This window comes from Bos mutus, chromosome 22 (genome assembly GCF_027580195.1).
Source record: "Bos mutus isolate GX-2022 chromosome 22, NWIPB_WYAK_1.1, whole genome shotgun sequence".
NCBI lineage: Eukaryota > Metazoa > Chordata > Mammalia > Artiodactyla > Bovidae > Bos > Bos mutus.
Genome location: NC_091638.1, coordinates 14448740 through 14461907, shown reverse-complemented (window position 1 = coordinate 14461907; position 13168 = coordinate 14448740). Strand labels below are relative to the sequence as shown.

General features: G+C 39.3%; 1 protein-coding gene across 3 annotated transcripts in view; it reads left to right on the top strand.

Moving 5' to 3' along the window:
* The window catches only part of ULK4 (unc-51 like kinase 4), a 502164-nt gene that overhangs the window by 110572 nt on the left and 378424 nt on the right, over positions 1-13168 (top strand). For all 3 annotated transcript variants that reach the window (XR_011461930.1, XR_011461929.1, XM_070359559.1), the window contains exon 21: positions 3100-3282. Coding sequence is in view for 1 of the 3 variants with exons in the window: in XM_070359559.1 (XP_070215660.1) it covers positions 3100-3282 (183 nt within the window). In the remaining 2 variants the exon portion in view is untranslated. The remainder of the gene's footprint in view (positions 1-3099; positions 3283-13168) is intronic.

The following is a 13168-nucleotide window of genomic DNA, read 5'->3' as shown; positions in this document are numbered from 1 at the left end:
GCATTGGAGAAGGAAATGGCAACCCACTCCAGTGTTCTTGCCTGGAGAATCCCAGGGACGGGGGAGCCTGGTGGGCTGCCGTCTATGGGGTCGCACAGAGTTGGACACGACTGACGTGACTTAGCAGCAGCAGCAGCAGCAATATTCTCTAGATCCATCTACATTGCTGCAAATAGCAGAATTTCCTTCTTTTTTATGGCTGAGTAATACTCCATCGTGTGTGTGTGTGTGTGTGTGTGTGTGTACACCTTCTTTATCCACTTATCTTTTTTGGGGGGTTGCTTGCATATCTTGGGTGTTTTAAATAGTGCTGTTACAAACACTGGGGCTCATCTGTCTTTTCAAATTAATGTACTCATTTTTTTCAGATATATACCCAGGAGTGGAATTGCAGGGCCAAATAGTAATTCTATTTTTAGAATTTTGAGGAACTTCCATACTGTTTTCCACAGTGAATGCCCCAATTTACGTTTCTACTACCAGTGTACAAGGGTTCCTTTTTCGCTGCATTTTCTCCAACATTTGTTATTTGCAGACTTTTTGATGATAGACATTCTGATAGGTGTGAGCTGTTACCTCATTCTACAAGTCCACTTTAGCCTGATTCCAAAACCAGTCAAAAACACTACAGAAATAAAAATACCAGGCCAATACCTTTGATGAACCATTGATGCAGAAATTTTCAACAAAATATTTGCAAAACAAATCCAACAATATATAAAAAGGATCATACACCATAATCAAGTTAGATTTATTCTAGGGATCCAAGGATGGCTCAACATTTGCAAATCAGTCAGTCAGGTACATCATATTAACAAAAGGAATAATAAAAATCACATGATTATCTCAATAGATGCAGAAAAAGCACTTGACAAAATTCAGCAACCATTCATGCTAAAAGCTTTCATGAAAGTGGGTATAGGGCATACATATCTCAACATTATAAAGGCTATTTTTCACATATCCACACTAGCATCATCCTCAGTGGTGAAAAGCTGAAAGCTTTTCCTTTAAAAAACCTGGTTCCTTTCAGAAACCAGACAAGGATGCTCACTCTCATCACTTCTGTTTAACATTATATTGGAAGTCCTACCCTCAGCTGTCAGATAAGGAAAATAAAAGGCATCCAAATTGGAAAGGAAAAGGTAAACCGTCACTATTTGCAGATGACACAATGCTTCATATAGAAAAACCTAAAGTCTCCCCAAAAAACACCATTAGAACTGATAAATGAATTCAGCAAAGACGCAGGATACAAGATTAATAGGCAGAACTTTGTTGCGTTTCTATACACTAATGGTGAACTATCAGAAACAGAAATTTTAAAAAATCCTGTTTTAAATCACATCAAAAAGATTAAAATACCTTGGAATAAACTTAACTACAGAGGTGAAAAACCTCCACTCTGAAAACTATAAAACACTGATGAAGGAAATTGAAGAGGATTGGAAGACATGGAAAAGATATCCCATACTCTTGGATTAGAAGAATTAATATTATTCAAATGGCCATACTACTCAAAGCAATCCATAGATCTAATGTAATTCCTTTCAAAATACCCATGACATTTTTCAAAGAAGTTGAACAAATAATCCCCAAATTTGTGTGGAACTACAAAAGACTCCTCATTGCCAAAGCAATCTTGAGAAAAAAATAATGAAGCTGGAGGTATCACCCTCCTAGGCTTCAGACTATATTATAAAGCTACATTAATCAAAAAAGTGTGGTATTGGCAAAAAAACAAGACATACAAATCAGTGGAACACAGAGCCTGAAAGTAAACCTGTGCATCTGTGGTCAGTTAATCTTCAGCAAAGGAGGCAAGAATGGGAAAAGATGATCTCTTCAGCAGCTGAGTCATCATTTCCCCCTCTTTCCTACTCTCTCTGTCTCTTCTTTACCTGAGAGTTGCATCAGACAACCTGCCCTTCCTAGAACCTGCTCTGCATCTTCATGTCTCCAAGTGAATACTTGTTCTCTTCTCTCTGGCTAGAATTTTCTTATCTACTTTCCCGCCTGTCCATTTCCCACTCACCTTCAAAAACTGACTCAGTTATCATTCTCCTTCTGTAGCTTCTGTTGACTTAACTTTTCGTGCTTTTCCAAGCATAATTGAGCCCACTTCCATTACAGTATTTATTAAATTCTACTAGTTTGTTAATTGTAAATTTCATCTTTAATAGTCTGTGAGAACTTGAGAACTAGCTCAGGGGTCTTGATTACTTTCGTTTGACTTCTATCTTTGCCACTTGCTAGCAAATTATGCCTTTGAGCAAATTACTTAAATATGCTGTCCCTTAGTTTTATGATCTATAAAATGGGGCTAATAATAATACCTTTCAAATGTTATTTGGGAGAATTAAGTGAGATAGGCTTTAGATATTCTCAGATCGTGTTCTTCACATACTAAACAATAAATGTTAAATATTTACTTTTATGACAATTTCTTCAGCCTTTAACTTAGTGTCTACGTATGGAAGGCTTATCTTAATGTTTTCATTGCTTAAAATAATTGATGAGTCTATACAGAAAAACTTTTATCATTTCAGTTAACTCATAATGTACATAGGAGAAGGAAATGGCAACCCACTCCAGTATTCTTGCCTGGAGAATCCCAGGGACAGAGGAGCCTGGTGGGCTGCCGTCTGTGGGGTTGCACAGAGTCAGACACAACTGAAGTGACTCAGCAGCAGCAGCATAACGTACATGATACTTGTAGGATTTTCTAATGTTTTATGACTTAAATTTTTTAAATTTATTAATTTTCTATTTTAATTGAAGGATAAGTACCTTTCAATATTGTGATGGTTTTTGCCATGCATCGGTATGAATCAGCCATAGGTATACACATGTCCTCTCCATCCTAAACCCCCTTCCCACTTCCCTCTCTGCCCTGTGTTTCCCAACTTAAATTTTTATTGGAAGTTGGATTATTGTTTTAAATGTGTCTAAATTGTTCAAATTACTTATGCCAAGATAAGTGATGAAGGAGCAAGTTAAGCACCTTTTTCTCCTTTTCACAGAAGTATTTGCTCTCTTTCTGGGGGTTGGCTCGTGCCATTGGAGTCTTCTAACGTGTCTGTTTTCTTCTCGCTGCAGGCCTTGTGTAGAATCACCCGCCATTCACCTACTGCCTTCCAGAATGTTATTGAGAAGGTGGGACTGACCTCAGTAATAAACTCCCTGGCCTCTGCCATCTGCAAAGTCCAGCAGTACATGTTGACCTTATTCAGTGCAATGCTGTCCTGTGGGATTCATCTTCAGAGGCTAATACAAGAAAAGGTTTGACCTGTGATTCCACTTTAAAAATGGTTGTTTTCTCCTGCAATTTTAGTGGCTCCATAAGCAATATATCTCTGTGGAATTATTTATCATCTCAAGGGGACCCTTTTGAATTTTCCAAACCTCTGTACCACAGGCCATTCATCTGAAGATGTTATAAGAGTCTTTCAGTGATTAGAATAGAAATCCGGTAAATGGCTCTGCCGACTTGTCCCATTTTAGTAATGAAAAGTTAGAAAATTTATGAATCCTTCCCCCATGCTAATATTTCTCATGGCTCTTTGTCCTCATCCCCCATCTCTCTTCCCATGTCCTTTGCCTGCCTTTTGGAGGGGTCCCTTTATAGTCTCTGCTCACTCTGACTCATTTTTATTCCTTTCCTTGTCCTAATACTCCGCCAGCACACTGAACCTTCAGAGCACCCTTTCTCTTGTTTTTAACTTCGTCTCCTTCTAATCCTTTGATATACCTGTATTTTATGTACTGTAGAGTCTGTAAGTGTTCAGTTCCTATCACCAAACCACACAGCTGCAAAGAACTCTCTGCTGTAACTGTCCTCAGTATCTTCTCTAGCCGCCTACTGAGGAGCGATCCCTGAGCCAGAAACGTGGGCATCACCTGTGAGCGTTTCGGAAGTGCAGACCCTCAGGCTGAATCACAGCCGAATCAGGATGAATCAGACCCTGACCTGCCGAATCAGAGCTGACATTTTAAGGAGGTCTCTAGAGGATTGGTTGGAAGGTTATGGTTGGAGAAGTCCTGCCCTTGAACATTAGTGTCTAGTGAGGTGTTAGCAGATGAAAATAGTGGACCTTGGCTACATACACGCATTTGGAAAGCAGTGAGGCAGAGAGAGATTTTCAGTTGTACAACCTTCCCCAGTTTTTCAGTCGCTCATGTGTATTATGAATCTTCCTGAGGGTGATGTAGTATGCAGTGTTCTTTACACTTATTGGACCAATTATCTAATTTTTTCTGAGGGATAATAGCTGTCAAATTAGAGTGTTCTGAAACATTCTCAGCAGGTAACACTGCTAAGAAGCATGGAATGGGGCCACTTAAATATAGTGCTTGCCGTGGTTCTTATCCATGAAATGCAGTGTGTTAAATTTGATTTTTTATAAAGCTAAAAATTTCTATGGTTAATAATTGTTATGTTTACATAGTAAACTTGATCTTAAAAATCAAAATAGAGAGTAAACCAGTTCTTGGCTTTTATTAGTCTGATTTCGATTCTGCTAAGAAATTTGAGCCTCACGGAACATATAGTTTGTGTATCTAATTTTTGATATTTAATTTACCAAGTCACTGAAGGTTGTTATCATTGTATTAGAAAGAGTACCATTTGAGTAGTTTTGCTGTGTAAATTGTGGTAAGAGAGGCTGAGAGTTTTGCAGTTTATTTTTCTTCACACAGGTATGGATTGATTGAGTTTAAAACATGGTATTTCACAAAGGTAGTAAAATAATATGCATTAATTAAATGATTTTATATTTATTTTATGTTTAATATTTCATATATCTTAATGATTGAATAATTACCTGTGTTAATTGAGAAATAATCTTTTGCATTTAATTAGTATTGTTACTTAAAATTTTAAAATTGTGGTAAAAAACATAAAATTTACTCTTAACCATTCTTACGTGTAGTTAGTAGTGTTAAGTATATTTGCATTGTTGTGAAACAGAGCTCCAGAACTCTGTCATCTTGTTAAATGGAAGCTCTGTATCAACCGTATATTTTGGGTGTTATGTTTTAAGACTCTGGGTTTAATTGAAATCTCCCGTTTTGGCGGGTCTCCTCTGACACTGAACTGGCAGAGGAAGGATGGCGTTGCTTTGTTCCTCCCCTGTGGGTGTGGAAACCCAGATTGCCCTGTGGGCTTCTGCTGACACCCCAGGGACGTGGCAGAGCTCCTCCTTCCTGCTGGGCAGGGGTGGGAAGCCAGGCTTCCACCACCTTCTCTGATGCCTTCCTGGCTGGTGGGGGGAAGAGCTCCTCGTTGCTCTTCCACTGACACTGGTTGGGTACAGGTGGGCGCCCCATTCCTTGCGGAAGGTGGCAAAGGTGGAGGCCTCTCACTAGCCTCTCATGATGCCATCTCAGCAGGAATGGGGAGAGGAACATCACTGCTGCGAATATGGGTAGAGGTCTGGGCATCCCATCAGTATCTCTGCTGATACCATGGTTGGGGCCAGGGGGGCTTGTTGCTGCTGGGTTGGGATGAAAGTCGCAGCTCTCCTTGTGGTCCTTTCTGTCTCCCTGGCAGGGAGGGGTGTTGGATGCCTTGTTACAGTCACGTGAGGGTGGGAGTCTAGGCTCCCTTCTTGCCCTTTGCTGAAGGGGCCACGGTTTTTTCATTATGCTTGGCTGAAGTAAAGTAGCTATTGTCTGAATGTTTTTGGGCTTTCCAGGCTGTCCCTTTCCTGATCTTCTGGCTTGAGAGAGCCGATGTTTCCTTTGTATTTGTGTGTGTGTGTGTGTGTATGTGTGTGTGTGTATCTGTCTGTCTGGTTGAGAGAGCTGATGTTTCCCCTGTATTTGTGTGTGTGTGTGTGTGTGCACACCACATGCGCTATTGGTGTTTCTGGACTGCTGCATTATCCAGCACCCAGTATGGTATGTATGAGGTGGAGTAAAACCCCAGCAAACTCATTGACATACTGATCTTCAGGTGCCGAGGCCTCTAACCATTGTACATCTTTTCTGTCTTGTCCTGTAGTCTTTAAAATGTATCTCTGTCCATTTAAATACGGTGAATTGTCATTTAAAAGATAAGGTTCTATTTTTCATTAATTAAAACAATCTACCATCATATTGAACATTTATCATAGACTAGACACTTAATGACTTGTAACCCTGGGTTATTCTCAAATGAGACTTAGTGCCTTGAGTGATTTTGTCAAGTTGATGGAGGTTATAAATGTTAAAAGCTGATGCTTAGGCCAGAGAGTAAACCAAGAAACAGAATAATTTCTGATAGTGTTAGTGCTCTGAAGAACATTGAACAGGACGATGTTGATAAGATGTCTTGCAGGGGATGTGTGCAGGGGGTGGAGCCAGACACCATTTGCTGGGGGAGGGCAGGAGGAAGTCATGGAGAACCTCTCTGAGGAGGTGATGTTCCAACTGAGCCCTCAATGACAAGAAAGAGTGCGCTGTGTGAACATGTGCAGGAAGGACTCTGTACTTAGTTCAGCGTCCCTGAAATGTGAGAATTCTTGGTGAGACCCTGGAAGAGAAGGAAGAACAGCAGTGCTATCCACAGTGAGAAGTGGGGAAGGGATGCAGAAAGAGGCAGGGAAGTAGGAAGAAGATCCAGCTCATGGTAGGGCTGTGATACTGGCTTTCCTTAGGGGTTTTGACACAGTGGCCATAGTTTTATTTTTACTTAAAGAAAAATACAAATATTTGCATGTAGGTGTGTGTTTTAGGGTTTATTATTGGTAATTGTATTTTTTCCAGGCGTTCGTTGTTAATAGGCTAGAATGAGTGGAAGAGGAAGAGGCCCAGGAACAGATACCAGGCTTACCACTTCCAGCTGGATATGGGAAGAAAGAACCACACCTGTCTATTTGGGGGACTGGTGTCTATGTATTGTGGTAGATTTTTGTGTTGAAATTCAGCCCCCAAAGAGGCCCCTGCCATTCCTTTTAAGTGAGAGAAATTACTGTTTACTGCAGAAAATTTAGAAGAACCTAAAGAAGAAAACAAAATAGACTATAATCTCACTGCCCAGAGCTAATTACTGTTGCCATGTAGGTTTATCTCTTTTAGTCTTTGGTTCATATGTCTGTGTATTTTATGCACACATTTATAAACTTATGATTGAAATGTGTTGATTTATCATAGTTAGGCATATGTCTTTAAATATACCCCTAAGAACATTTTAAAAATAAGTTTTCATTTTGTGGCATATGGTAATTGAACCCTTCTCCCACTGTTGAGCTATTTGCCTCTGACTTTGTGGTTTGTACTCAGCCTGGTGCAGTGAGCATCCTATTTCCATGCATCTTTGTGTCCACTGCTAATCAGTCACCACAGGTGTTATGCATACTTCGAAGCCTGTGCATAAATAATGCTAAATTATTCTCTAGAAAGGTAGACAATGAGAGTACTGTTCACTTGTAATTTAACCAGCAGTCATTAAGACACGTGCTATATTTATCATACAATAAAACCTAGAATTTAGGATTACTTGATTAGCAGCATACTTTATGATTTATAGTTACTTGCAGTTTGTAGGGATTCCCGGGTGGCTCAGTGGTAAAGAATCTGCCTGCCAATGCAGGAGATGCAGGTTTGATCCCTGGGTTGGGAAGATCCCCTGAAGGAGGAAATGGCTACCCACTCCAGTATTCTTGCCTGGAAAGAAGGAGGAGCCTGGCAGGCTACAGTCCATGGGGTTACAGAGTCGGACATGACCGAACACGCATGTGTGTGGTTTGTAATTAATCTCTCTGATTCTCCATTTGAAATATGTAATTGTAGCCATGTTTTCATGTTACAGTAGATTCATTAGGTCGTATTGTTATTACCTTCTGAATAATGTTTATGTTCTTGAATGGACATTGGTGTGTTCAAAGAATTTAACTTCACGTACCACCTGCATTAGCTACATGGATATCATTGTCCTTGCTGCTGCTGCTGCTGCTAAGTCGCTTCAGTCGTGTCCGACTCTGTTTGACCCCATTGACTGCAGCCTACCAGGCTTCTCCGTCCATGGATTCTCCAGGCAAGAACACTGGAGTGGGTTGCCATTAGACGATCGTTATTCAGCAGCCATGTGCATCACAGTGCTTGATTTATTTTGTCATCATCTTCAAAAGGATCTGCTTGCCCATAATGTCTAAATGCAGAAGATTCCTTTATCGAAATGAGTGTTAGTTCTAGACTCTGTGATGTGAAAGTGAGTGTTCACAGCCATGGTACAAGGGGACTGTCTTTGTTACAAATCATGTATTCCACATATTCTAGTAATTAGAAAAATTGGGCAAAACAAAAAAAATGACAAACTGTTTTTCTACCCTGTTTTCAAAAAAGAAAAAGGACAACGAAACTCTTCATAGGATACTTTCAGAATCCTTGGTAGACAGTATTTTATATGTAATTCTTGCATCATCACTAGATGTAAGGAATTGATAACCTTTTCACAGTTCAGATGCTTGAGTGACTCTGGATGAGTAGCTTCCAGAAGGCATGACCAGGCATAAGAGAAAACCTTGTAAGTTATGTGTGAGCTTGTTTACCAGTCTTGTGCCATATAAACTGATTTTTAAAATACCTGGTATATTTTCTGGTTTTATTTTTCGGTCTCTTCCAAGCTCTTATGGCGTATAAATGTTTGATCTTAAAGATCTGGGGCTGGAGGAGTTTGAGGGTGCTGTAAACATGTTTCCTGATGTTTTACAAGGGAGAGAGATACTGGATGAGGGCATTGCAATTCTCCTTAATTATAGTATCTAGAAACTAAAAGTGGCTAATGTCACTTATATTTATTTGTATTAGGTTATGTTTATAACTCATGAATTTTAGGATTTAGTATTGAAAATCCAGAATATATGGAACATAGAGTACAGAAGAGTAAAGTGCTTAATGTTTCCAAAATAATCTCATCAAAATTTTTGTATATACTTTTCAAATGGATATTTATTGTGTGTTTGTATGTGTGTTAACACGTTGACATATTTCCTTTTCCCTGCTGCCACATGCACGTGCTATTTTAGAATCTTTTTACAGAAATTAGATCGATTGTTCATACTTTTCCTCTTTAGTGATGTTAGGAATGTGTGTGTAACTCAGTATAACTCTTCAGTATTGTTTCCAAAGGGTTATGGTGGTCTATGATGTGAAGGTACCCCAGTGCTTTCCAGCAGTTCACTGCTGCACATTTTAGAATCCCTCCCCTTTTTTTTTTTTGGCAAGAGAGAGCATTCTTATGGCTAAATTCTTTTGTGTGGACTTCTTTAATTATTCCTTTAGGAGAAACTCTTAAGTAAAATTATGCACTGTCTTAGCTGCTCCTCTGAGAGGCTGTCACCATGGATTTTATATTCAGTATCTTGGGTGTTCTGTTACAGGGACCACAGGTAGAGGTATGAGCATGGATGAGGTCAATTTCCTTGAGCTCTTCCTGAAGAATCTGTCAGAGAATGAGCTTCAGACAACTGAGCAATGTTTGAATCAGCTAAGAAGACCAAGTAATGTGAATCAGGATGATTGTTGGATACTAGATGTCATTGGGGTCGCACAGAGTTAGACACGACTGAAGCGACTTAGCAGCAGCAGCAGATGTCATTACAGGTTTAGAATGGCAGACTGCTTTCTTTCCCTTCTTTCTTCCTTCCTTCTTCCCTCCTTCCCCCTCTCCTTTCATGTACTTACCTATCTATATGCACACATATGCGTACATACATACATACGCATGCCTATAAATGCATACAGGGAGAAAGGGGAAAGCATATGAAAATTGTAGTAAACTGGTGTACTGTTTTGTACATGTGACTTAAAAAAATAAAAGCAGACATTAAAAATCTAGTGCCTCGTTCTTGATATTAGAAAACTGAAAGTATATAAAACTCTGGGAACCCTACTCTGCTCTATTTCAATTAATTGAGCTTAGTACACTCACATCAACTTGTTTACAAGTTACGCGGATTCAAACATCTGCCTCAGCGATGTATTTTTTCCCGTGAGGTGTGTGACCTTGAATGTGCCTCTTAGCTGCCCAATCAGTGATGCATACTTTGGCACTTCATATGCTTTGGGGTCACTTAACAATTTAAACATTACTTTTTAAGAGTCATACCGTGTTTCAAGGTGCATTTGCTCATGCTCGTTGGTAAGATGATTTCCTTCTGGGTGTTACTGCCTATGGATACCTTTGTAATTTGTGCCTGATTTGTTAATTTTAGCAGGAGCTGCTGTCCATTTTTATTTCAGCAATCTAGTTTGACTGAAGCTGTTTCAGGTTTCATATTTTGATGAAGTAGCACAACAGTGATTAATAGTAAACCAGAAGGTGCTTATGATGTTTGGATGTACTATGGAAGATCACTATGAAATTTCATGCATATAAAACTTTGAAAAATCTGAAAGCCAGTCAGCTCAGGGTTTGTTTGTTTGTTTGTTTCTCACAAAGACACTAAGCATTCTGACTTAAAGGTTGCTCATTTAAAATATGGTAATTAGTTAATGCATATTAATAACATGAGTTTGTAGTCACATTTTTCATCAGTCTACATTAATAAATGTGTTGTATAAAAGACATTTTACTTAGATATTTGGCTAAACTTCTTTAAGGAAAGTGTAATCCAAAATCAATTTTAGTACATTTTTCACTTCCATCAACATTAAATGGGAAAACTATGTCAGTGTAGTTATTCACACACATGATTTCTCTCTCTCTGTCTCTTTTTTTTTTTTTTTTTTTGAGGCTACTGTCATTTAATGGCCAGGCTGTACTAAATGATTTTTACCTACGACAGTTGATTGAAACAAATCGATTTTACCTTTGGAGATTTGCAGGAAATAAATAACTTTGACGTTCTCTACATCACTGTTTTTTTTTATTCATCTCATAATTTTGTCTTTATGATATGTACTGGAGGAATTTTTATCCTTTTGCTTAATTTCAATCAAGATACCACTTTGTGATGTAAGCTTCATATCTTTCAACCAATTCCTCACATGGTGAACATTTCATAACATCATCTTTATGTTATGTAGATATGTCTGTTCTGCAATCACTGCCAAGAACCATTTGACTGTTGGACAGAAGCTCTTCAATCTGTGGTTTGGGCTATAGACCTCAACAGCTTCTGCTTTTTTTCTTCCATGTGTAAAATTTAGTTGTGTTGAGCCAAATGGTGAGATGAATTTAAATCAAAGATGAATACATAGTGGATGGCAACCTACAGTGACCCGGGGTTATTTTGACTCTCTGAAGGTGGTTTTGATTATTCATCCTTGGCACTGGTCTTTGCCTGCAGCCTGTAATCTTGTTGTAAGATTAATACTGTTCTAGAAGTCTGGTGCACGTTGCTTAAGATTAACTATGGTGCCCTGGGCAGTTAGTTTTAGGGAGTCAGTCAGTACTGTTCATTTACTTTTTCTGAAATGACAAGATGAGAATTTATTTGGGGCATAAGGTGCTTTTAGGTATAGATCCAAAATTAGAGTCTGTAATATATTGCATCTTGTAAGGGACTGGGAATTATGGTGTTACAAACAAATCTTGTATGCAGTTTTTTATCTTTGTTATTTGCCATAGTTTTTCTAGTTTGTTTCACTCAAAATCATAAGCATTATTTTAGTTTTTCAAGATTGTTCGTAATGGCTGCATAACAATCCATCAATAAGGCATAGGGTAGACCTCATCATGACTTCTTAGTGACATTTCTGTGTTTTAAAATTATAACTGTTGCTGTACAAAACTTTCATTGCACCTGGAAAAATTTCCTCTTTCACTGTATACTTAAGCTATATTTCACTTATCTCTTGCTGTGTAACTACTCAAAATGTAGTGGCTTAAACAAGACCAGTAATTTACTTATTTCACTAATTGGTAATTTAGGCAAAGCTAGGAAAGACTGAGAAGAAACTTTCCAGAAGGCTCACTCAGATGACTGGCAAGCTGGTGCTTGCCATTCCCTGGGAACCCAACTGGGCTGTGGCTTGGGATCCTCAGTCGCATTCCGTGTAGGGTCCCCGAGGGCTAGTAGGGCTTCCTCACAGCATAGCAGCTGGGTTCCAAGAGAGAGAGTGTCTCAATAGAACCAGACAGAAGCCGCATGGCCTTTGCAAACCTGGCTTTGGAAATCATGCAATGTCACTTCTGTGATGGCTCTTTCCTACTCCACCTGCCCTCCTCACATGCATCATTACTGGATATAATGTTGCTGTTCAGTTGGTCAGTCGTGTCGGACTCTTTGTGACCCAATGGACGGCAGCACGCCAAGTTTCCGTATCCTTCACTATCTCCTGGAGTTTGTTCAAATTCATGTCCAGTGAGCTGGTGATGCTATCCATCCATCTCATCTTCTGCTGCCCTCTTCTCCTTTTGCCTTCCATCTTTCCCAGAATCTTATGATTTAACAAATTCCTTACTTTGGGATGTTAAGTTTGTTTACTGTTTTTGTCTATCTTGTGAACAGTACTGCCATGAGCATTCTTGTACTTAAAGCTCTTTTGATCATCACTTTGTTACACTAAAATTCTTGAGATACAACAACTGGGTCAGAAGAAAATAACATTTTTTTAAGGCTTGGGAGAAATGACAGCTCACTTTCCTACCAGTTAGAGGAAAGATTAAACACTTAAACTTTCATTTTTTTCTTGACTATGTATTAATTTGTCAGTCTGTCTAACTGTTCACCTGCCTGCCTGCCTGTGCCGGGTCTTACTTGTGGCATGTGGGATCTTCACTTGTGGCATGTGGACTTCTTAGCTGGGGCATGTGGAAGCTACTTCCCTGACCAGGGATTGAACCCAGACCCCCTGCATTGGGAGCATGCAGTCCTAGCCGCAGAACCACCAGGGAAGTCCCACAAAGCTGACATTTATTTAACATAGCTAATTTAGACCTTTTCAGATTTTGCAGTTGTCCCTGTAATGTTCTTTGATGTGAAACAGAACTTCCAGATACTGAATTGGCAGTCGGGTATCATGTCTCTCTAGTCTGCAGTAATCTGAAACCGTTTTTCAGTACATGGCTAGTGGATATTTTCATGGTTTTGCAGTTATGCACGCGTATGTGTGAGAGTGGTGTCAGTGTGGGAAACAGTTTGTTGTTTTGATCTATGGGCTTCACTGTATAAATTAGAACTGAGAGTTGACTGTGGGAAATGGGCTTTCTATTGTCAACTGGAAAGGTGAAAACAGGTCC